Source organism: Mugil cephalus, chromosome 23, assembly GCF_022458985.1.
Source record: "Mugil cephalus isolate CIBA_MC_2020 chromosome 23, CIBA_Mcephalus_1.1, whole genome shotgun sequence".
NCBI lineage: Eukaryota > Metazoa > Chordata > Actinopteri > Mugiliformes > Mugilidae > Mugil > Mugil cephalus.
In genome coordinates, this window is record NC_061792.1 from 4,595,743 (window position 1) to 4,620,197 (window position 24,455).

At 45.5% G+C, this 24,455-nt stretch overlaps 2 protein-coding genes across 3 annotated transcripts in view; one reads left to right on the top strand and one right to left on the bottom strand.

The window, feature by feature from the left end:
* The window catches only part of igfbp2a (insulin-like growth factor binding protein 2a), a 19,447-nt gene extending 4,945 nt beyond the window's left edge, over positions 1 to 14,502 (top strand). Inside the window, exons 2-5 of one of the 2 annotated variants that reach the window (XM_047576422.1) lie at positions 3,087 to 3,616; positions 12,401 to 12,582; positions 13,431 to 13,571; positions 13,822 to 14,502. In XM_047576422.1, coding sequence (XP_047432378.1) covers positions 3,223 to 3,616; positions 12,401 to 12,582; positions 13,431 to 13,571; positions 13,822 to 13,980 — 876 coding nt within the window. In that variant the 5' untranslated portion in view covers positions 3,087 to 3,222 and the 3' untranslated portion in view covers positions 13,981 to 14,502. The remainder of the gene's footprint in view (positions 1 to 3,086; positions 3,617 to 12,400; positions 12,583 to 13,430; positions 13,572 to 13,821) is intronic. The other variant, XM_047576423.1, reaches the window with a different exon arrangement.
* Positions 14,503 to 15,326: 824 nt separating this feature from the next.
* igfbp5a (insulin-like growth factor binding protein 5a) lies at positions 15,327 to 22,793 on the bottom strand. Its single transcript, XM_047576697.1, has 4 exons — positions 21,839 to 22,793; positions 18,238 to 18,440; positions 17,739 to 17,858; positions 15,327 to 17,623 (listed from the first exon to the last, which is right to left on the bottom strand). The coding sequence occupies exons 1-4, from the start codon at positions 22,170 to 22,172 to the stop codon at positions 17,486 to 17,488; spliced, it is 795 nt and encodes a 264-aa protein (XP_047432653.1). The 5' UTR covers positions 22,173 to 22,793; the 3' UTR covers positions 15,327 to 17,485.
* Positions 22,794 to 24,455: the final 1,662 nt, after the last annotated feature.

A 24,455-nucleotide genomic window follows, 5' to 3' on the forward strand; every position in this document is an offset into this window, starting at 1 on the left:
AGCGTCACGATTCATTTGAATTTCTGCATTATTTGTGTGATTTATTCGTACTTAACCTAGAAAGTCACACTTTCATTTATCCTATAGCCTTTTAAAACCGACGCTGACTTTGAGGTATTTGAGGATCTAATAAATACCTGCTGTCAAATTTACACACCTGAGATTTGCGAGATCTTGGTCGAATCACATCCAGGTCATGTCTAACATATCATATCTATCTAATCTGCACGACTGTCTTAGAAAGTGGATTTCTGAACTCGCTGAACAATACTCAGATTACAACTATGTTCCAGGGCTTTAACTCATGTACCCTGAAAACTGTAAACCATTAACTCAGCACATTGGGAGAGAAGTTTTCAGCGGGTCTTTATTTAGTTTTATTGGTGAACACGTAACCCTGTGGCTTCATAACAGATACCTCGCAACGATTTGCATGTGCAAATAAAGCAAGAACTTTCCTAATTTGCACATGCATCACTTGTTGCTAGGCAGCAAACAAACACAGTCACACTTGGGCACACACACACGTTTGAAAAAAAAAAACACACACACACATACACGCGCACACACATGAGCATTTTTCCACCCAGGACTTGTGAAGCGAACATTTCCATGTAAGGATTTATGTACTGTAATTTGGTAAACATTTCCATTCAGCGAGATGCTGCACATTGTGCTTGTTAAAGGAGCCCTCATGCGTGGCCGGCGCGTGCACGAAAGCTAGTTTTGACAGTGGTTTGTTGCAAAATGAAGTCATGATGCAGCTGCGGGTGTGCTGGGAGTGCGGTTTTCTATCCTGGCCCATTAATCCATTATCCAATCGGCAGTCGGCGTAAAGTTAAGTTTCGGGGCTCGTTCCAGTCGCTGAGCAGAAATCCTGTTATAGCTAATCTGATGTTGAGACATAAGTTGAATTTAAAACAATAATCATTTTTATAGACAATACAAGCGTGTTCCAGGAGGTCTTCTTTGAGCCATAGGAGCTTAAGTGCAACATTGCACATGAAAAAACTGGAAACGTATTGGTTTATGTTGCTATTATCCAGACCTAGAAGTTATTTCGTACTGATTAGAGGTGAAGTTTTACTTTAATATATATGTCAAGACTCACGCTCGTAAAGAATTAATTATAAACTTTATATAAAGCAGGGCCAAGCAGAGATGATCTCCTCTATACACAGCTGCCTGTGTTTCCACGCTGAGGCACGTATGCTCTATATAAGCACACGTGTCCTATATAAGATCAGGGATTTCACCCTTTTCTGCATCAATGTGGAGTTTATCCAAAGTTTGTGTTTGCTTCATAATTCCACCGGGAGGAATTTAAGTAACTGACCTTGGTGGGGATTACTTTGCGCACATACTGCGGCCTGTTAGGCCTATTAGCTAGTGGCCATCCCAGACACAAATCCTCGCCCCCGGGCTCATATTTATAAAATGCCAGGCCTTCTCCCTCTCTCTTTCTCTCTCTCCCCCTCTCTCTCTCGCTGCTTTTCCATCCATGGTTTCGTAAAATGACATATGAGGTTCTGTGTGCAAACAGCCCTCTGGGCATCCCCTTGACCCACGCCCCTGAGATACAGGACGGCTTCAAATGTGCCCTTTCTCCCACTCCACGCCCCTGAGGTGAACTAAGGATGCCGATCGTGAATGCAGCCAAATAGTGTTAAATTAAGGGAGGGGGAGCCCGCAGAATGAAATAATCTGCGTTTATATCTGTGCGGAGTTAGGTTACGCATGCCGCTTCTATTTCTGGGCCCTTGGATAAACACCTATTAGTCTGCTGCGTCGGACGGGGGTTAATAGGAGCTTGTTTGGACGACACCTCAAGGCTTGGCCTCACCGATCGATAGGAAACATTGCCGCGTGCGCGCACAGTAGCATCACTGTACGCATGTATATAAGCTGGTAGCAGCTGGCAACTTTTTAATTGAGTGTCAATGGACATGTCAGCCACGGCCGGGAGGTCTTTCCATGTAAGGAATGCTCCGTACATAGTCCTTTTGTTTGTTTGTTTATTTGCATTCTCAGAGTTGGAGCAGACGGCGCTGATTGAGACAAACAGGCCACAGTTGGTATAGTGCTGCAGTGTCTGTGAGCGAGGGAGCTGTTTTTGAGTTCGCATGTGACTATGAAATCTTTTTTTTTTTTATTAAAAAATATCAATGATTTGGAGGCTATTGGATAAGATAATTATAGCGTCAACTCCCTCTGAGTGGGATCAGCTGAGTTGGTCTTTGATCCAACAATGCATTTTAAAGTTAGCTTAGGTTTGACAAAGCAATACCAAAACTCCAAAGACTATAGATGGGATTTATGGCTCTTTGAAAAGAACGAATCGACAAGATCCGACTCCCTTCAAAGATCCGCTCAAGAGACCAGCTCATTTTGATGATAAGATCCCAGTCTGGGGGGTAACTTATTTCATCCTCAAAATAAGCACTGTGATAGGTAAGACTGGGATCAGACTCATTTAAAATGTCTCTTCTGTTAGTGGGGTATCCAAAATATAGATTCCAGATAGAAGGATCCTTTATTTGCTGTGTGAGAAATTTGGCAAACACCTTCGCACTAGCTGTGCATCGAATTCTCCTGTGCTCACCGCTGTGCCATCCCAGCCACCAGCACCCTCTCAAAGCAAAACGGGAGCATCTGCGTGAAACAAAGATCACTTTAAGGAGCTGGTTAACAGATTCAGTTCGTTTGCAAACGTCACAACTCTGACAAAGAACACGTTTAGGAAAAGATGAGTTTAAATTGATTCAAGTTGCCAATTTATGTGCGTTATTTCTTTTAGATCAACTAATTGGGCTGTTAAGACCTAATGGATCTAACAAAAAAGGCAGATTAACAGTGACATGTGGTGAAACCATGTGATGATGAAGGCGTTTTCAGAAAGTGGGAAGTCATTAACACTCACAGTAAAACGCAGTTTTAAGGCTGCGGCATTATCTCTGCAAACGCATTCACATTTTTTTCTCTCTCTCCCTGCTAAACAGCATCCATTAGGTCACTCGTTTTTAAATAAGTTCCACATCTGCTCTTTCCCCTTTTATCTTGACATTTTCTCCAATTAACACCCATAGGTGGCCCCGAGAGCAAACCTGGGAATTTGTAGGACCCAGAAGACCTCCCAGCCCCCGGCTTCACCTGTTCGCATGCACATTTCTTCCCCCCCTCTTTTTTTTCCACTTGGGATTGCCTTCCATCGCCCCGGTGATAATGACCAAAAACCTCAATCCTTTAACAATGCTGTCGTACGCGGGCTGCAGCTTGCTTGTCCTCTGCGCGTCCCTCGCCGGCGCTTCCCTGGCCGAGATGGTGTTCCGCTGCCCGGGCTGCACCGCGGAGCGCCAGGCGCTGTGCCCAAAGCTCACCGAGACATGCGCGGAGATGGTGCGCGAGCCGGGCTGCGGGTGCTGCCCCGTGTGCGCCCGGCAAGAGGGGGAGATGTGCGGCGTGTACACCCCGAGGTGCGCCTCCGGACTGCGCTGCTACCCGACGCCCGACTCGGAGCTTCCCCTGGAGCAACTGGTGCAAGGCCAGGGGCAGTGTCGGCGCAAAGTGGACACCGAGACGACCACTTACAGCCAGGAGCACCGGGAGCAAACCAGCGGTCAGTCAGTTTACTGGGAGCCTGGTTTACTTCTATCAATTTTTAATGACACTGTCTAGACTGCAGCCTTAGGAATACAGTAGAAATATTGCACTGTCCTGCATGTAACCATTCAATTTAAGATGTTTGATATTAAATATGTGCAATGCATTATTTTTGTATCATTTTAGAATCCCATGTAAGGAACTCAGCATCTAAAGTCTTCAAATAACTTGCTTTTCTTTTTTCTCCCATGTCCCTTTTACTGTGCATTTGCAATTTCTTAATTTGTTCTGCAGCAACGAGCAGGGCTATTCTGTGTTTCGCAGGCGTGTTTCAAGTGTGCACGCAGAGAAAGAAACAAAAAAAAAAAAAAAAGGAACCCAGTTAAACCTCAGCTGTGCTCCAAACAGCTGGCCCTCCGGTCTTTCCAAATATCCCCCTGCCTTTAAAGCACAGAGTCAGTCGCCTGCGAGATTCTCTGAAGCTGGGATGGACACAGAAAACATTGTAGTATTGGTGTTGACATTTCCACAGGGGAGTGGAGAGAAAGAAACAGAGAGGAGGAATGCGTGCATTGATTGGAAAAGTGGACTTTGGGCTTTGACCAGAACTATAAAGTGGTGTTGACAGTGACTACATTAACTGTCTACCTGGGGAAAAATGAGCTGGACGTATGTGCGTTGTGGGGGATCACAATGAATCCCCAATGCGGCCCGGAGCCAGCAGGGCTCATGTGGTTTGTGTTTAAACAGGGACAGGTCACAGTGAGGAGGAAAAGTAAATGGCCTCATTAACCGGCTGATTTGGAGGCTGCAAAAAAAACGCAGCTGATGGGAAGAGTCCTGTCCCAGAGCCAGCCGTGGGTGTGATTTCTCCTCATTTCCAAATCCGTGCTTTGTCAGAGTTTACCTCTCGGACTTGACACGTGTTTATTCTGGCACCCAAGTCCCGGGAACGTAGAGAAACCGGCGGAGATGACGTTCGGTGTAACCCTGCAAGGGCTCTCAGCAGCCCGCTGACAAATGGGGCGAAAATCCGTCACGGTGACACATGCATGGTTTGATAATCAATCCTTCATTTGGCGTTTATGTAACGGACGGGGAATGGAGCAGGCAGGAGCTGTGGCGTTACATAAGAGCGACGCAGGTGAACTGGATACATGAACATCATGTAAAGGCTTGCTTGCAAGGGGGCGATTTGTCAGACGTCGGTGATTTTTTATCCTCCTCAGGTTTGGGTAGTTAGATGTGTGCGCTAAAAGCTTAGAACCTGTTCCTGAAAGCTGAGGTGCTGAGCGATTCTTGACAAAGACGGAGGTGGAGTGCATTTTAGTGAGCTCTGCCAAGGTCAGAAAATGTCAAGCTGAGGCTGTACGGGCCTAGAAACCTTCTTCTTCTTCTTCTTCTTCTTCTTCTTCTTGGAACTGCTCACGGTATCAGCTGTCTGACCTTCTGCCTAATTCAAGCCTTTCATTTTTTTCTTAAGAATAATTTCATAAACGCAACGTCCCAGATGTTTGCTCTCAGTCTCCCCGCGTAGATTTGATTTCCTGCGACAAATTGGGGCTCTTAAAAATAGTGGACGTAACGAAATCCCTGATAGAAATCAGCTTGCCTCAGGAAGACCAAGAGCGTACTTCAGACCTAGATTCGGTGGATGGGAGCCAGATCATTTAATCTGTTAATTAGGAAAAAAAATACAACAATTAAGGGGCCGTATTTGGTTAAGCAGAGGGAGTCGTGACTCTTGAGCTGATTTGTCACCTGGGCAAAGAATCAAAGGATGACATATTGCAGCTGCTTCATTTGGACGCGAGCCTCTAAAAAGGAACATTACGCAATTTCAAGCAAGGAAATTACACTATCTTCTATCTTTTTTTTCCCCCTTTCAAGCTTTCTCATGGTATACTCTGCTGCACTCCTTCCCTTTCCCGTTCCTATAGCAAACCTCTCAACTGATCAGCTTTCAGCCATCATCTCCCAGGTTGGCTTGTTTGGAGATCACACTTGTTTTTGCATCCGTACGTCTCCCACCCAAGCCTAAATGAGTCTTTAGGGGTGACATTAACGCAGATTTTGCACAACGAGAATTGATTCGATTCGGGTTATCCCGAGTTGCATTGACTGCAGCAGCAGCAGCCGCAGCAGAAGAAGCAAAAATAAACTCCTCGATCAGCACTGCAAGCAACCAAGCAGACGAAGGAGGCCAAAGGTTACAGAGCCCAGAATGAACATGTAGCAGAAAAGACCTTCAGGAAATGAAAGAATTCTGGTAGAAACAAATCAGAGAGCAGGAAAATGCAGGAATGAGATACGAAATGATTGTTATTCAGGACGCCTGATAGGTCTCATGATATAAAACGGAAGGGACACGACTTACGAGACATCATTTAATGGAGGAAACGCATAAATTACTTTAAACTCACTTTTAATAAAAACTCCAGAATTTGCTCGTTTCCATCTGCGGCCGAGGCTACAGATGTTTTCTGATTTCATTCGTCAGAGCAATCGACAGTCACTTTCAAATTTCCTAGATCATGAGATTACATTCAGTTTATTTTGTGTTGTAAGAAAGCCTGCGATATTTTCCGTAGCGCGGGCAGACTGCCGTCCGAAAATGGCTTGATTGGTCCAAATTAAACATCTGAGACCCAGTGATGTGCAGCTAGTCAGCGATTTACACCGAAGACAGGACGTCAAATTCATTTGATCCTAAAAGCTGCAACAAATATCGCTATGTTTTAACTTGAACACTGTCGGAAGTGGACACTGGTAATGTTTCTACAGCTTAAAACTGCACTTGCAGGCATTCATTCAGAAACAAGTAAGTGAGAGCCTTCTGCATCTATATCACAGTTAGACATGATTCAGTGCCATGTGTCTAACATCTAACAATACATTTAGAATGCCTTTTACCAAAAACATAGGCCCAACGCGCCACTACATCGTCCCCTTGAGAGCACATTTCTTCGCAAACAAGCGGCTTCATATCTCGAGCTTTTCGTGCGGTCTCGGGATGGATTCAACTGAGATGGAAAAAAGACAACCCGGACATAATTGCTGGCCCTCGACGGAGACTGTGATTAACAGCACTTAAATCTCAAAGCGAAATCTCCTGGACTCCTCTCATGCGGTGAAAATAGAAGAGCGAAAAGACGTCCTCCCTCTTCGTCAGATGCGGACCCAGGAATTTATTGAAATTGGCCATTTTCGCGATTTTCAACCAGTACGATATAGATAAAATCCCAGAACGTGTGTTTATTTCCATTTCAAAAATAACAAATATGATTTCAGATTTCTTACAGCTGCTTAAAAATAACACCCGCTAGTTTTTTTCCACTGCCCTTTCTGTTTATGCCCGGTATCACTTGATATTCCGTTCCCACAGAAACCTGGACCCAAATGAAGGTTCCCTTAATCAGATTGGAAGGACGTTTGGTTGTTTTGACTGGAATCGGACCATACGTGACCTCGAAAGAGAACAAGTTGATTAAAATAGCTCAAGCAGAGTCCAGGTCCTTGCTTACATGAATTAGAAAATGTAAAAAGCTCGTTAGATGTTGTTATTTTTAAGGTCTCTTAAGTTATCCAGTTTTGTTGCCTTAATACTGTTATAAAAGTCATTACAGGAAAAAAAAGAGGTGGAAAGAAAAGAGGGGAAAAACCTCCTGTGCCATCTGGTCACTGAAATAACATTAGCAATAACACTGCTAACAAGGGGCATTCCTGTGTACCTGCGGGGGCGTCCAGACGGAGCCCGCAGGACTGAAATAGCTCCGAGATAAGCTCCCTCATCCCTGGCTTCTCCAAAAACGAGTATTTGTGCCATCTCCCCCCGAGGCGTCAACTTTGCACATGTGCCTGCCAAGAATCTCCTCGTGCCTATTGAGATCCAGAGTAACCTCCCACCCTCCGTTTTGGTCAAGGGGTGATTTTCTGCCAATACAAACACTGTCTGAAATGCTACTGACCCTGGGGCTGACGTTTTATTCTTGGATTTGTTTTGTCAATAATGGAAAAAATGGAGGTGTACGGTGGATGGAGGTGAAGGAGGAGGTGGGGGTGGAGGAGCATAACCCCTTCCCAACGTAGGGATCCCTGGCCAAAAAAATTGGCGGAAACGGCATTTGTTTGCATTTGGCAGTATGTGCGGTTATCATCGTGCTTTTATTTTGCCTGTTCTGACCCACAATCCACTGTGCACACTTGACATGAGTGTCGCCAAGTAAAAACAGAAGAGACAACGGGGTCAAAGTTCAAGACACAACATTGCGACAGTGCCCCAAGTCCAACCTCTACTGTTTACTAAAAGTAGAGGTATGCAAGGACACGTTTACCAGCAAAAAGCCTTCTTTTTCTTCCTTTGCAAGTTTCTGATATCATGAGCATGCATATATATACATAAATATATCCCTCTAGTTTAGTTTAGCATAGCCCCAAGCTAGGTGCTTACATAGGACAAAAGTGACCTGCTCCTAAGAGATCAACTTTCTGTAGGTAAATGTGGCAAGGACTTGGCCCCAAATGCCTCATATCTCCCAGCAGCTGAGAATGGTTGCTGGTGGTAGCTGCACGTGATGTTCTACGAATCTGACGTGTTCCAGCTCGCCTCACTTCATGTCCTAGTTCGGGTCCTGCACAGTCGCCCCAGAGTTCACCGAATGGTAGTGAGGGAGTTTTCCCGATCTTGGATGCCACTGTGTGTATGTACGTGCCAGAGCCTGTGCAAAGCCTGCTTTTAGAAGGCTGTCACGGGCCAAAAAGCCTGGAAGGTAAACATATCTGCACTCTGCTGAGTTTGTGTTTCTAGAAAACAGTCCCTGGAGGCCTTGTAATGGATTTTGAGCTGCAGTAAATCTACGTACTGCCGTTGGTCCACTTCATAAGTGCCACTATTTCACACCTCGGAGCAGCCTAGGAGGTGCACGGAGAGACTTTTTAAAGCATTTACACATTCTGAAGCGTCAGCGTGTGGTTCAGTTTTGGGTGACTGTTGTCGCTTTGTGTGCACAGGTACAGTATGAGTCGTTATCTTAAGTTAGCTCAGTTAGCAGATATCTAAGGAATCAAGTTGACCTTAAATAGATTCAGTTTGGAGGGAGTTGTTTGAGTTTAGGTAATCAGTCAGAAATGGGACAATGCTGTCTCCGTTACCTGACGGTAAAATTACAGTGCAGTCCCAAGGAATTTGCATGTCAGTTTCTTTTCTACTAAGAAATACAAAACAGCGCAGCAGAAGGCGTTGCCTACTTGTTGGACGTAGAGTGAAACTGAATCTTAGGCGGATTTCTCTACATTTGACTCCTTGGCTTCCCTAAATTTGGTAAGCAAATGCCTAGACAATGAGCATTCGCTCAGACTGCATTATCAAGAAACACGTGAGTCCAGACTACAAAACAGAGCTCTGTTTATAGCTACGGAAATATGATGGACGAAAATGCCAGTGTGCTTTCCCTTTTCAACCTTTTCCATTCTCAGCGACCTGGCCAAGTCTGCCATTTGCTCAGTTGACCAGAATCTGGACAATCAGAGATGACACTTCTGGCCTACGTGCCATCTGGGAATTCGACATGGATCAGATATAGAAAGGAAAACTCTCGGGCCATTGTGTGAGGATTAATTCAAGCAGTAGACTGGACAGTAGGCCTGCTGCTCTGTTGATACTGCTGATCCCCAGCCCACTGCGGTGGAGCGGCTTATACTGCGGAGGCCTAGTGCCCCCTGAAAGTGGGGTCCTGACCCTCTGCATTTGTGTGTGTGCACGCACATTCAAGAGGAAGATCGCTTTTTGTGCGCTCACGTGTGTATCTGTGCGCGACCAGAATATGTATTTGGGTGAAGGTTTCCTCAGAAGAGAGTGTATGCACTTGGGATTATGTAAGATGGCAAAACAAAAAATCGCCCCTGACTGCCAATATTTCTGTGTTGTGTTTATCTGCTTGACTTGTGCATGCGCTCACACACGTGCAAGCACACACCTGATTTCAGTTGACTTTTGCCCTTTTTTGTAAAGAAAGTCAGCCTTCAAAGAAAAGTCAGAGAGAGCACAGTGGAGCGTCATACAGGGAACTGAAGTCCAACAACACCAGATCTATCTGATGGCAAAAGGCGCCAGCACCTTGTTATTGCTTCGTTTGGAATTTCCTTTCTCCCGTTCTCTCTTAGGCCTTTTGTAATCATATTCTACAACCGGATGTCAAATTTACCTCTTGCAGGGTGCAGAGACTGCCTCTTTGGTCTACCACCACCACTAAAACACTCACTTGCATTCATTCACTGCCCTACAAATGCCTTTCCACGAGTCTGCACATCATGGCTTGGCTTGCATAACTGTGAACTATCCACTTAATGGCAGACTGTTTGACCTTCTCTACTGTCTTTGCTTATTTCCTTCCTTTCGTTCAAGTGTCAAGTGAAGCCCTGCGTAGGTGAAATAAATGATTCCCTGCAAAAATTGAGCAAAAAAGAAAATGGCGTTCTGGCATTCGCTTTTGGAAATATGATTAGTAGCAATGAAACAGAGCTAATACGAGCTTTGTTGCAACCTTCGTGCAACCTTTTCATCTAAAAAATCAACTGGCTTGTAAAGGCGCTCCCCTTCCACTCCCTCCCTGTCAACCCTCAACTCCAAAGTATGCTCTGTTGTCAGAAACAACAAGTTGGGCTGGACCTGATGGCCTCTCATTGTTTGCTCCATCTGTCTGAAGAGAGGTTTTTCAAGGCTGATGTTTAACAAGACTCCATGGAAAGTAAATGAAAACCACCTGGAGGAATTGCGGGATGGCCGCAGACAATTGGATACGGGTAGCCAGTTGTCCATTATTTTGTAATTGATCTGCAGGGGTAGTCAAGCAACTGAGATGATCTGCTGTGAGAGGCCTCGGTAGTGGTGTGGCCCTGTGGATGTTGATGTACCTCCCATTACACTAAAGTCATGATATTCTTCAAACAAATATTGAATGGATCACCAAGATACACTAGACATCAGCCGCAGCCGTTACAAGGCAGCAGTTCTATGCTGGGAAACCTTTGGCCCTGGCATTCATGTACTCATGCAGTTAATCACATGCCACCCACCTAGACCAGACCAGACCAGGCACCCCACCCCATAGCAACGGCACCCCGATGGCAGTGGCTTTTTCCATCAGATCAGTGAGTCATCAAAAAAAAAACATAGAGACCCAGTATTTGCGGGACCCAAAAGCTACCTCTCTGAAACTGAACAGACACCATAGGACATGAGAAGCTTACTGAATTTAGGCCCTGCCTAGCCTTTTCTCTTGGTATATTCCTTTGAATGAATCCAATTGACCAGTCCATCGTCTACCACCATTTTGACTTTGACATTTGTAGTTGAAAGACTAAAGATACGGACATCGAAGGCCAGTAATCTCAAATACTAAAGCCTGTGCTCTAGCAAGCATGTACGTTTGGTTCCTGCGTGAAAGGAAATAACTCTAAGTGTCATGTGATTTAGAAAAAGATGCCAGAAGAGCTACTATCAGCTGGGAGGTTAGGACGAGATAGAAACCATTATGTGGACCTGGCCTCTTTTGAATTATACTCAACATGTGGGATTGGCCAACAGGGGTCCAGTTAGGGCCACAGATGCTGACAGACTGCCCTACAGTGGCCTTGATAACCCCCATACACGCTTTGATAAGTGCTTCTTGGATATCAGTCAGATTGATCATAATCTGGACTCTAGTCAATGGTTCAGAAAATCAACTAAAACTGTGACAGCTTGTAATTTATGTCAGTAAAGTAGAAAACTTAAAATGTGTGATTCCACCCAAACTTTTGTGTTCATTTATCAACACCTCTAGCATCCACAACTCATGAAACTGAATCACCTTGTTAGGGGGAAAAGCCACCATGGAAACCTGACTGTGACTCAAGTTCAGCAGCGGCCAACATTTCTCAGCCCGCAGGCCTGTTAGCCGAGCTGCATGTGGTTCCTTCAACTCTGTGAGGGAGGAAAGGATTCTAGTGACTCACCGATGGTGCTGATACATTGCAGAGGATTTTAGCAGCGGTTTGGACACTTTGTAGGTCCGTACCCAGCTCAAGAAAAATTCTGCAATATATGTAGGCTATGTCCCTGACTTATACCCTTTCTGATAACCCTTTATCATCAACATATCAACATCAACATCAACATCATTCTGGCTTGTGCACTTAATTATGAGCCGTTCCACAGACTGTGGTGACACCAGTTGGTGCATCATCTTCAATGGCTATGCATATATAAAGTGTTGTAAATACTCCTCATCTGCGTTTATTTTTGGCAAATCCACCTGTAATTTTGCCACCTATTGGTTACAATGGTGACGCTCCACTGGTGGATTTGTAGGCTAGCACAGTAGTTCATACCAAGGTTTCGACAATCCTAAACTTGACCTTTGCAAACTCTCTAACAGCACTAGGAAGGAGCAGCAAGTTGTCATTTTCCCCTCAAGGAGCTCAAGCGACAGTTTCAGCTTCACCTCTGCAGCTGGTAGAAGTCAATCAGTTTCCAAACGCCAAACGCTAACTTAGTCACTCTGAAAAATGATCCATGCAATGCAGAGCACCACTTCCAGCCTCTAAAAAAGTCCAGGTCATTACCACAATGTCAGCTGCAGGGGGGGCAGAGTGGGTGAGTGCATCATCCTGAAAGGTCATGGGTTAGATGCTGTCGGTAACCTAGACATGCGTCAGAGTCCTTCAGCAAGACAGTTTAATTGGTTTTGCATTAACGCCCTTAACGTAAATGTAAATGCAAACATCTTAATTATTATTAATGGAGTGTTTTCATTCACAGGTGAGGCTGTGGAGCTCCAGCCCGAACAGGGTGTGAGTGAGATCCCGGCCGTCCGGAAGCCCAGCAAGGAGACCACCTGGCTCGGACCCAAAGAGAGCGCCGTACGCCAGCACCGGCAGGAGATGAAGACCAAGATGAAGACCAACAAGGTGGAAGAGGTGAAGCCCACTCGGCCCAAGCAGGTGAGGCAAAGGAGCGTGTCTGTTTTGTGGGAAAACTATGGAAAATGACTACAGATGGGCGTATAAAGAGCGCAGCGTCGCCTCCTTCTGGTGCAGCAGCTCCAGATTTTGCATTAAAAACGTAGGTAATAAAAAAGCCAGCATTGTACTTGCACGAGGTTAATGGAACAAATTAAAATGATTGATGCTGCAATAGTACATTTTAAGTCTACAATTAGTCATTGCCCTTTAACCAAAAGCCAGGTATTTACTAACCCCAAATACACCTGAACTGCTCCGTATGCTGGAGCTTGGACTTGCGGTTAAACAATTCTTACCAGTGTTGTGGTATTTTCCAACCACCATTAAAACCCTTGAAACGTTATTGCTCTACCAGGAACTTTACAACTGCTTCACCGAGACGTTTGGCTCTCTCAAATTGTGAGGCAAACCTGAGGTCACTGGCAAGTTATTATTACCGGCAATAATCGTGATGCATTTGCTCATAACAGGAAGCGCTTTGGGCTGTGTGTGTGTCTGCATTTTATGTGCGATTTTATAGAGAGCCTAGAATGTGCTTTGCAGACACAACTTGGTGCTGATTTGCCCTGGAATCGTTTTCGTCCCTGTTCAGGATTTTAAATTGGATTTTATTCAAATAAATAAACCTACAAAAAGGATCAGATTTCTGATTTGAAAAACAAAGCCCACGGAATAAATGGAACAACTTGTGCGGGATGTTTCTCGCTACAGGCCAGCCACGTTTAACAGATCCCAAAGCTCAGCTGTGTGCCACAATGGGGGCTGTGGGCGTGACTGCTTTTGTTTTTTTGTTTTTTTTTTTTTTTGTCGTTTTTGCCGTTTTCAAGACTCAGTGTCAGCAGGAGCTCGACCAGGTCCTGGAGAGGATATCCAAGATGCCCTTCAGAGATAACCGAGGTCCTCTGGAAGACCTGTACGCCCTGCATATCCCTAACTGTGACAAGAGGGGGCAGTATAACCTCAAACAGGTGACTCCAGGCATTTTTGGGAAAGTGGTGGGAAGTGCAGAGTGTGTATACATCTGGTAATATGCTTGTATGTAGAGGAAAGAGGTAGATAAATGAGGTGAGACATTGGCTTTAACAAAAATCCAGAACAAAACACTAAAATAATTTCGTTTTACAATCACATCTGTCAAGCTAGACTCATTGTAGCCCATTTGGATTTTTTGTCATAGTAGAAAATATGTTATTTATGATTTTTGTTTTTTTGTTTCAGTGCAAGATGTCTCTCCATGGCCAGAGGGGGGAGTGCTGGTGCGTCAACCCTCACACCGGCCGACCCATCCCATCGGCCCCAACTGTGAGGGGTGACCCCAACTGCAGCCAGTACCTCAGAGAGTTGGACCTGGAGCTTCCTGAAATGGCCCAGATCTAGTGTGGCTTAACAAAAAAAAAAAAAAAAAAAAACCTATAAAAAAAAAACTGTAAAGTACATGGGAACAAAGAACATCTGAGTAAGCTATATATTCTGTTTGTGTGCGTCTGTAGTTCATTTAAAAAGGATTAAATGATAGAATCCAGCTTGCTACAGAAGATGCAACTGCAGATTAATTTTAGTCTCGTGGAGCAGTAAAGATAAGACTCCGTTTTTTTCTCTGCATAGATATTCAGTAGCTTTACTAACTGTGACTTTTCTGTGCTTTGTTGTCAGTGTTTTGTACGGTTGAAAAATGAAAAGCTTTCGATATACGTGGCGTTTTAGGCGTGTTTTCTAGCTTGCCAACGACTGTTGCGCCTCATGCTATACTTAAGGCTTCGAGACCTTGCTTATAATACACGGCTTTAGACATGAAACTTAGTACATGAAACTTAGTACATGTGGGCAGTAGGGTGCACTAAATGTTGAGCGGAAAGGCTTGAATAAACAGCTGATGCCATTAAAATGATGATACGTTCAGTTTGTGTGTGTGTGTGTTTTCATCTGAAACAAATGCTTGGGATGGGTGAGCCCTAAAAGTTTATTTTTCCACCAAAACTGAAACCTAGGAATTTATTGGGATGTTTTAACTTAATTGGGATTAATTGCACCATTTGTTATCTTATTGTAGTGAACATCTTATATCATAGGTCTTCACCAGGGGTCAGCGGAGTTACTGCAGGGGGGTCGCAAAATCTTTGATTGATTAGACACACACATATATATATATATTTTTTTTTTAATTTTGCCCCACAAATTTAAATTTCTTTAAATAACCATTAACATGAATACAACATATTTTAGTAAAGGGATAAAGCTGAAGTACGTTGCTATATTAGCAGAAGCGAAGCTAACAGTGCGCCTGCTAATTTTAGGTAACAGGTATTTTAGGTCAGGTATGTTTATAATTACATCAGTTGCATGGCTAATGTACTTTTGCACATGTTTGAAATAAAAAAGTAATAATTTGTACCCGGGTATTATTTAAATAACTTAATATTGAATGCAAAATGATAATAATAATGTATATTTATAAATAACAGTAGGACAGGTTTAATATAGAACACATATAGTAGGTAGGGGGTCCTTTTGTCCCCATCAGTTTAAGGGTCCTGAACAACATTGAAGACCACAATCAGCAGAAAACTCCAGCTGCACTGCCCCCTATAGGTTATGCAGTATTTCAGTGTCCCAGCACATGGGAACCACCCGCGTGAATAATCACAAGGTCACAGAGAAAGCAGCTGAGTCAGCCTGTCGTAATCAGATTAAATAATGCAGACAAAAGTGCACATAGGCATTTGTGTGAGTACAGGAACTTTATTTTTTTAAATAGTGATTTGCTTTTACAATAAAAAAGAGTACATCAATTACATCAATTGATAAATATGTTCACATTACTCCAATTTGGTCACTGTGTTGTCTTTAAATGTGAGTCGACATCATGAGAGAGTTGTTTTATCGGGAGCAACAGGCTGATATGCCAAAGTCGAGGTTCTGTTAAGGTTATAGATCATTAATTAAAAAGAAACAGCGAATTTTGAACCACAGAACGAAATGTCCCCTGTCCTCATAGCAGCACTCGACTGGAAGATCGTGATAATCTTTGTCAGCAATCAACTAAAAACCACATCCGCACCTACAATTTCTCCAACCCCCCTCCCTTTGTTGTGTTTCCGATCATTCAGCGACGCAATGGATCCACATGCAAATCAGAATTCAAACTGGTGTGGTGCAGAAGGCACTTGAATTTCCATAAAAACTCAGCGACCTTGCTCTTCGCGGGATAAAAAGGACCCGATGAACCCTGAGAGCAAGTTGACGCTCGCCGACAGATTTGCCTGCGCGGTGGCGGAGAAGACCCCTCACATGGAAAAACAAACACCGCGGGCCTTTGCATACGATTTGTGTGTGAGCTGTGAAGGGCGATTGCACCACGTTTGTCGGATGGTACCTCGAGTTGGCGGGGCTAGTGGTAATTTAAACCAGAGCTTGTTGAAGTTGAGAACTACAAGGGCAACACACACATACAATCTCAGGAGCATGCACACTCACTCTGTACATATACATTTACAAACACAATTGTCTGGATGTGAAAACGGCCTTTCAAAAGCAGTCTAACCTTTTACGGTATGCTCGTTTATGAGTGAGGCTACAACCCAATTGCTTCTTCATGGATGTGCCATGAAATTACAGTAAAAGAATTAAGTGAGAACTAACATCAAACAGGAAAAAATTGTGAAATCTGCAAATTGCACATCAGACTAGTTAAGGTGCAAAAACCCAAAAGTTACTTACTATGAGGGGTCGAATGCTGCTTAATGCAACCTCCTACACAATCAGAATCAGAAGCTACACTTCTAGTGAAAAGTGAGGACGTATAGTCAGTCATTAGAGATGATTGAGATGAATTTCAGTGGCACACAGAATCACTTTCTTGGGGCCCATCCAAAAAAATAGTCTTATTTCGCGAGCTTCAAGATCTCTTTTGGAGATTTGTGGCATTTGGACTCACCCAGGCTAGCGCCCCCCTCGTTTCCAGTATGAAAATCAGCTAAGCTAAGTTAACCAGCCGCTGGCTCTAGTTTCATACTTAAAGTGCCAATCTCGAAGATGATTTAAATCAATGTATATCTTCACATAAGTTAACAGAATGGTGACCGAACCTAATGGTGTAGTGGCGTCCTTTAGGAACGCTAGCAAACTCAGAAAATCATGTTGACTGTTGTTAGCATTTTGAAAGTTGGACAGTACTGTATTTACAACTGATACGTTATTAAAGCTAATGCTACTGTTGATGTGTAGTTTGTTCAGCCTTTCACGTTGGAAACATGACGTATGGAAGCATTTCAATCGAGATTTACAACTGGGAGCACAAATTCTGTCTTCTGGGTGCAATACTTCTTATCACCACAGGTGTCGCCAAAGACGAATAAACCGAGATCTTCGAGAAGGACACTTTAGGAGACTGAAACTGGAAAACGGGGCGTGAATTCATCTCAATCTTGTGAGACGTTGTTCCGCGAAACCATAGACCTCTGACTTTCCATTTTGATCATAACGAATAAAAGAAAATATATTGATATTTAGCCACATTTAAATATGTCTTGTCTCAGAATTTCTTTGAGTAAATTTTTCAATAGCACACAACATGTAGGCTAATCAGTATCATACAAATATATATATATATATATTTTTTTTCTATAATCTAGAATATAAAGAGATGAGGTGGTAGCTAATCTCAGACATATAGAACACAGTCAGTGGGGAGCCAGAGATTAGATGTGCAGATTTTCACTTAAGCAAGCTTTTCAGTTTGGCTCCCCTAAAAAACAAAAACAACGCAGTCCATAACACCTGACCATATACAAAAGCATTTGTGCCATAATTTCCTGATTGTCAGTCATTAAGTGTGCTAGCTTGATTGGCAGGTTTTGAAGAAGGAACGGGGCTCGGTTCGCTCTCATTCGTTGTTGTTGCTGCTGTTGTTGAGATCCTTGCACTGCAGTTCCCCCGCGCCGTAGCTGATGCCGGGGACTTTATTGCCAAACCGGTCGACGCACCAGCACATCCCCCGTTTCCGACCACGAGATGGCTTACACTGCAAGCACAGATTAGTTAGAACAAGATGAGAATTTTGCTTTTATTGCTTCATCCAAAATTGCAGGCTTGCAATCCAAGCTTGCGGCTAATTTAATAAGATAATGCATCTATACCTGTTTGCGCTTGAAGAAGCCCTTCTTGTCACAGTTGGGGAGATGCAGAGAGACAGCCAAGACCCGAGAAGAGTCCTTCATTTTCTGAATGAGATCATCTAGTTTTCTCCTGCAGGGCCCCTGCAAACACAAACACAGATGTGAGCGTTAGTGCGATCACAATGTGTATTTATGCACCAGAATAAAAAAATAATAATAATAAAAAAAACAGATGGTTGAAAAATGCCCTTTGTCAAATGTGAAATGGCATTTCACTTGTGTTCACACCATGTTGGCACGTGTGAAAGTGGCCCCGCGGGGCATCTTGGCTGATTTGCCAAATCTGGTTTCTTTCCAGCGTGCAGCACAAATAAAGCCTGAAGCGGTATGTAAGTTTTAAGTAGAGAAAAACGTCTGTTTATTCAAAGCAAATCTCGATTTCAGCAAAGCAAAAACAATCTCAAGAGCTACGTCGGCTTCTCAGCCTGGTATGCGTCTTTGTAATCTCTGCATTACTTACAAATTCGGGCTCCAGCTTATCGAGGGTGAAGGGCGAGAAATCCAGGTTGCTGGCAGGTCCCAGCCTGGCCAGATGCTTCCTCCGGTCCTTAGCCTGCTTCATGGCCTGGGCCTTCAGACTGCTGATGTGATCTCCGTATATGGGCGCCTTGGTTTGCGCCGGGTCCACACCGCGTACCATTGTGCCATCGTGAGATAGCCCCCCTGTTTTCGGAAGCAAAGACACAAGAAAAAGGAGCACCCGTGAGACTTCCGGGAACATTTCAACGACCTTCTGCTCCAGCTCTAAACGGGTGCAAGGAGTTGAATTGGCAACCGTTTGACTGCTGTGTAAATGATTACAAGCATGTGGATGAGAAAAATGCAACTACAAAAGCGAGAACATGAAGTGTACAGCTGCTGTTAGCCATTAGCTGGAGCTTTATTCGCGCAGGATTACTGTTATCAGAGGAGAACCATCTTATCTGTGCTATGCTTGGTAATTTTCACCGGAACTTCACAAATTACAGACGTGGCAGGCTTAAAATAACCAGTGAAACGAATTATTATTACAAACAACTCCAAGTGCACAAGGGGTGATGCTAGTTTTCTGCAAACTGAGGTCTTAAAGCATTTTTGTTTTTCTGTTCCTTCCATAAGTTTGAAATCAAAACCCGTGACCTCTCTCGGTTTGAACTTCAGTGGCCATAGTTTAACAGGGCACCGGGCAGGAGCGTCCAATTCGGAAATACAATGTGATGATTTCACTGCACGGGCTAAATGCTTATTTAGCACAGTTTTGTGGCTACAGGCCAGGTTCAGATTGGACGTGTCGACACGCGGGACAACACAGCCTGCATTTATGGTGAGTCAAGTTGCCAGGTTGGGGTATATGTAGACGAGGGGGTTTGAAAAACTTTTATAGCAAGTGACCTAAATGAGATATTTAGTCTCACCCTGGCACCCAGGCCCGGGAAAACTACTTATTACACTTGTCATGTGGCAAGCCACCAAAAAACAGCCGCAGGCCATTTCGGGTCCCAACCTCTCACAGAAAAACCTTCGCGTACATGCATCTTTCATCTGTGCAACAAAAAAAAAAAAAAAAAGGGAAAAAAAATGGGGAGTTGCGCGCAAACCTCAGCGCTCGCCCCTCGCCCTCTTCTCTGACCCCACCCTCTATTCATGCGACCGCAGCGGCTCAGGCCAGGGCGAGCGGCTGCGGCTTCCCCTCTCCCAAAAGCACTCCGAACTGATACTCCGCTTAATTTACAGCCGTAAAACATGCATTAGTCTTGTACGCGTCCTAAGCCACAGTTGGCCCACTTCCGCCGCTGTGTCACGCACTTGTTTCGTTTTGGCAGATTCCGCGCATAAAGCCCCTCAACTTCTGATGCGAAACGCTAAGCTACTAAACTAACGAGGAGGGGAGGGGGTGGGAACAAGGTCGCCGCCTCTTTGCTGTATGACGCTTGAAAGCTCCCCAGTCCCCTCCGCACCCACCACCCCCAATGACGATGACAACCGTGATGAAGATCGCGGTGACGTCACCCATCCCCCTTCCCCTAATGACGGCTTCTCGGAAAGAACAAGAGATTCCCCTGCAGTTTCCCGCTGACACAGATTCCCCCCTCTCTCTCTACTAGAGAAAGCTGAGGCAGATCTAATCAAGTCTTCACTTGCTAATCCCCAAGTTTGTCTAATCTGACCTGTGCTGACTGATAATGTCTTCTCTCTATTCCTCTTTGCTTTTCCTTTGGGTTGGCAATCTTGGAGAGGCAGCTCCCCTCCCTGCAGGGAATTAATGACTAAAAAAAAAGAGAGAGAAAAAAAACTTTTCTTTTTTTTCTTTCTATTCTAGACTTTTCCCCTCCTGGAAAAGTCTCAATATGTTTTCGATTTTTACGCGCGCACCGGTTCGTGGAGAATCGTGCGCTTTGGAGTGTGCGCATGCGTTTTTTTTTTCTTTTTTTTATGCGCTCCCATCGGGAGTTAATGGAGAACTTGGCTGATGGGCAGACAGATGGGGGGGATCAGTAACCCACGCTCAGCCGGCATTCTGCTGAATCACTGCACAGCCTGGGCATGCCTGCAGCGCTGAGACGGAGGGAGGGAGAGGGGAGGGAGAGGAGGAGAGGAGAGGGAGAGGGAGAGGAGTGGGCAGACAGATGAAGAGACCAGGGTGGGACTTAACAAAGAGTGGTGAGAGGAAGAGAGAGGGAGCGGAGGATAGTGTGGGAAAGGCAGTAAAAAGAAAAGAGGACATGGGTAGAAGATGCAGAGCTGCTGGAAATTGCCAAATAAAAAATGTAGAAAGGGATTCTGATCACATATATAAAAGAAAACATAAATTTAGTTACTGTCTTCCATCCTTCTTATCTTCCTTTCTGCTACCGGACTCATGCCAGCCGCTTAGCCAGAAAAACCTGCGGTTCTTTGGCTCGGCGCGCTGAGGTTTAACGCAGCCAGCGAGATTATTTATGTTCCCAGGCCGAGCGTCGCTTCAGCGCTTGGAGCTCGAGCTCCGCGGGGGGAGAGGGAAACGAAGCACCGGGCAGAAAGGGGGCGAATACAGAGAGGAGAAGGGTAGAAAAAAAAGGTGAAGAGGGTCAGCAGCCAGGGAAGGGAAAGAAGAGAAGCGGGAGAGAATGGGGAGGACAAAAAAAGGTGGGTCAGGTGTTGGAGGAAAGGCACAGGTGGTAGATGAGGAGCATGCAGAGGGCTTACAAAAGGGAAGAAAGGAAGGCTATTAAAAAAGGTATTTAAAAAAAGAAACTGTAGGAGAAAGGGAACGGGGTGAAGCGAGGGCTTCACACCTTGAAGGGGAGCTCAGGAGCCAACATTTCCCACAAAGGCTGTCCTCAGAGCTCCCCAGCAGACACAGCGACTCTGTCCCTCAGCTGCGATTCAGAGGAGCCAGCGAGCCGAGCCACCACCTGTAATCTTCCCCCTCGTTTTATGTCGTCCGAGGGGGGGGGGGGGGGGCACCCCGAGGCCACTCACACGAAAAACCCACTGATTTACGACTCGCGGGGAGGCCCCACAAGGGCCTTTCGGAGGATGACAGGTTGATCGGCACTCCGCGCCGATAGTTGACAGAGTTCACGGGGTCGAGGCGCGTCGGGGGCCTTTGAGTCGCGCGCCTTGATAATGACAGGTGTCGGCGTGTATTAAAGAGAGCCGTGACTTGACCCACATCAGCCTCGGCGGCTCCCAAAACTCACTCCACCCTCTTTTTTTTTTTTTTTTTTGTGTGTGTGTCTATTAAACCATCATCTTTACACAATCAGTTATTAACTCCCAGCATGCAAGTTTTATGTCAAAATTTTCTGGTGGTGACTACCGCGCTGGGGTTTTATGCGTCTTTACGCCTCGCCGCGTGTGTGTCAGCTGCGCGCTTTATTAAAATTCCTGCATTGTCAAGGGAGGAGTAACATCCCTTCCCAGCTGTTAGCCATTTCTTCACGCCGGGACCCCCTTTTTTTTAGGTCTTTTGGCTGAAGCAGATGCACGTGAAACACAACATCGCCAGCGCTGACGCGAGCGTTAACAGAAACAGCCACCAAAAAACGGCGTGCTGCGTTAAAGTTCACTCATCAGAGGGGGGACGTGTCGCCTCCTACCTTTGGACGGATGCAGCCGCTTGTACAACTTCTCGTTCCTGCACTCGCCGCGGCCGTGCAGGAGCGCGTGCAGCGGCTTCTCCTCGCCGTCCTTGGGCAGGCACCGGAGCCCGCGCGTGCACGGCCCGGTGTACACGCCGCACGACTGGCCCTCCTCGAGCGCGCACGTCAGACAGCAGCCGCAGCCGGGCTCCTTCACCAGCTGGCAGCCCAGCGGCACCGGGGGGCACATGGACATGGCCTTGTCGTCGCACGGCTCGCACGGCACGTACGACGAGCCGCAGCCGCTCATGCACAGCAGCGGGACCAGCAGGAGGGAGACGCTCAGCAGCATTGTGCGCTTCTCGGCCGGACTGCTAGGGGTGTTGGAGGGAAAAAGGTGTGTGGGGAGGGTGGGGTGGGGGGGAGAGGGAGGTAAATTATCAACTGGAGCTCGCCGTGAATCCTTTCTTTGTGGAAGGTTTGAGTCCGAACATCAGGGGAGCGCTTTCTGTATCCACAGGTGCTTTGCGCGCTCAAGTAAATGTCATCCGATGCTCACAATCCACAAAGGGCAGTCACTCCGTTCCCCTTTCAACCCTTCGCGGAGTCGCGGAGAAAAAAAAAGAGAGGAGGAAAAAAAAGGAGGAAAAAAAGGACACAAAATTATCCTGACACCAAGTATGTCTCCCCTTCAGTGATGCCCGGTGCCGTTTACGCGCAAGCTGCTCGTCTCCAAAAAAATAAAGAGCCTCCGAGCGTCTCTTTCTCTCTCCCTCTCTCTTGCTCTCTCTCTTTCTCTCGCTCTCTCTCTCCTTCTCTCTCTCTCCCTCTCTCTCTCTGCAGGTTATTTTACCCGCACGGATTGTGAGCAGAATGTATAATCTGTGGCTTTGAGTTTGCCTTTTAGAAAAGAAACTGCCAGAGGCGAAGCCTATAACGATGGGTATGTCAAACAACGTTCGGAGGGGGAGGCGCACTTGTCAACTCCGTGCGCTGCGATGCTGATTTCTCAGGGCGGGTGCTGGCATGCCTCCAGATCTGCCAGATACGAGACGATGCTCCTGAAGACGACTCAAGACCATATCTCCCTCGCTGCAGAGCGGCCACTCAGTGTTCTCAGGCCCCAATCTGTATTTTTGAAGACTTCCTACGAGGTCCCAAATATTCCAATTTGTCAAGAAAAAGTTCACATGTCACATATGTGACGTGGGGCGAGCAAATGTCTGTGGTCAACAAATCTAAATGGCAAAGTGCCAATACAGATGGCTGCAAAGTGGAATTTATATACCAAGTTTTATCCTTGTGTATGTTCATACGTTTTTCTGATATGCCTGTGAGGCCACAGAAACCACAATGGCAAATACAGACTCGCTTAACTTCCTGTTGATACACAGGCAGGCCTTTTTCTTTCAGTTAATCAACACACTGATGAGAGCTCTGGGGTTAATGTTTACGAGAAATAAGCAGAAGTTGCAGCATACCAGCGCACAACCCTTACAGTAAATTCCTCGTTTGATTACTCGCTCAGGTTTGGAATTGGCCTCGATCTCCTGCTGGTTTTACCGGAAATAGCAAACATACCAGATCCAAGTGTTCACCAAAACTCATTTTCGCCCCAAACATTGTTCCCCCCCGCGGAGCTGCTAATGTGGCACCTGAGAGACGCGCTTTGGTCACTTTTAACTCGCAATGGCGCCGAGCGCTGTTATGTTTCAAAAGGAATCTCTCCCAGAGTTAGGGGCGTACAGGCAGTTGCATGCGAAACAAGACATCTTCATTATTCCCCCCAGACATCGCTCGGTCTCCGGCTTTTGCCAAAAAAACACTGTAGCTTTAAATATTTGCAGGATCCCGTCTTAACCATAACAAATGAATTCAGCAGAGATGTGTGCAGTGGCTTGCTGCGAGAGGGTCCACATCAAGGCACACTGCACTCGGAGTGACCTTCTTTTATGACTCAGCGAGGTCAGTGTCCACTGAGATAAGTGGTCAGCTCTCATGGAGTACAGAACACTCATAATTCACTTGATGTTTTGGCAGATAGCAACATGTGTCTAAGGATTTTAGATGGTGAGCATGTTTGTGTTGTTAGTAAACAGAGGGTTTGCAGAAACCAAGACGAATGAATTTAATGCGTTTGACCCTGGTCATGTTCCTCTTGTTATTACTGTGTATAATTTCTTGATTATTTCGCTTTATTTCCCTCTTTGCTTACATCCTGTTAAGGCACATCTTGATCTTGCAGTCTAAGTGGAGTTTAAAAGTACCACTGGCGCATAAATCCGATTTCAGATGTTTGCCAGTCGACTGAAACTGACCTTTTAAACCCCCATGGATTAAAGCTTTTATTCCGTCACCGGGGTCAAGTTTCCCTGCCTTTCTGTCGCTCCCCCCTTTTGTGTGAAACTTTGACAGCAAACCCTGTTCAGATCACCCGGCCCCTGTTTGCTTTTGCCCTTGACCTTTGCGCCGTATCAGGTGTCAAAGGACGTCGCACGTGACGGAAAGGTCGCCGCCCTCGCCTAAAAGTTCACAGCGAAAGAAAGACCCATTCAGCGCTGAAAAACTGTAAGACACATCTGTGCCTCACGGGCTCCGACCGCAAAATCTCCTCCTCACAGATCACCCCCGAGAC

Excerpts from the sequence above, each read along its gene's own strand:
- igfbp5a (XM_047576697.1), bottom strand. The coding sequence starts at position 22,172 with ATGCTGCTGAGCGTCTCCCTCCTGCTGGTCCCGCTGCTGTGCATGAGC. Across the intron at positions 18,441-21,838 it reads GCGGCTGCATCCGTCCAAAG|GGGGGCTATCTCACGATGGC; the intron begins GTAGGAGGCGAC and ends TTCCGAAAACAG. Across the intron at positions 17,624-17,738 it reads GCTTCTTCAAGCGCAAACAG|TGTAAGCCATCTCGTGGTCG; the intron begins GTATAGATGCAT and ends CTGTGCTTGCAG.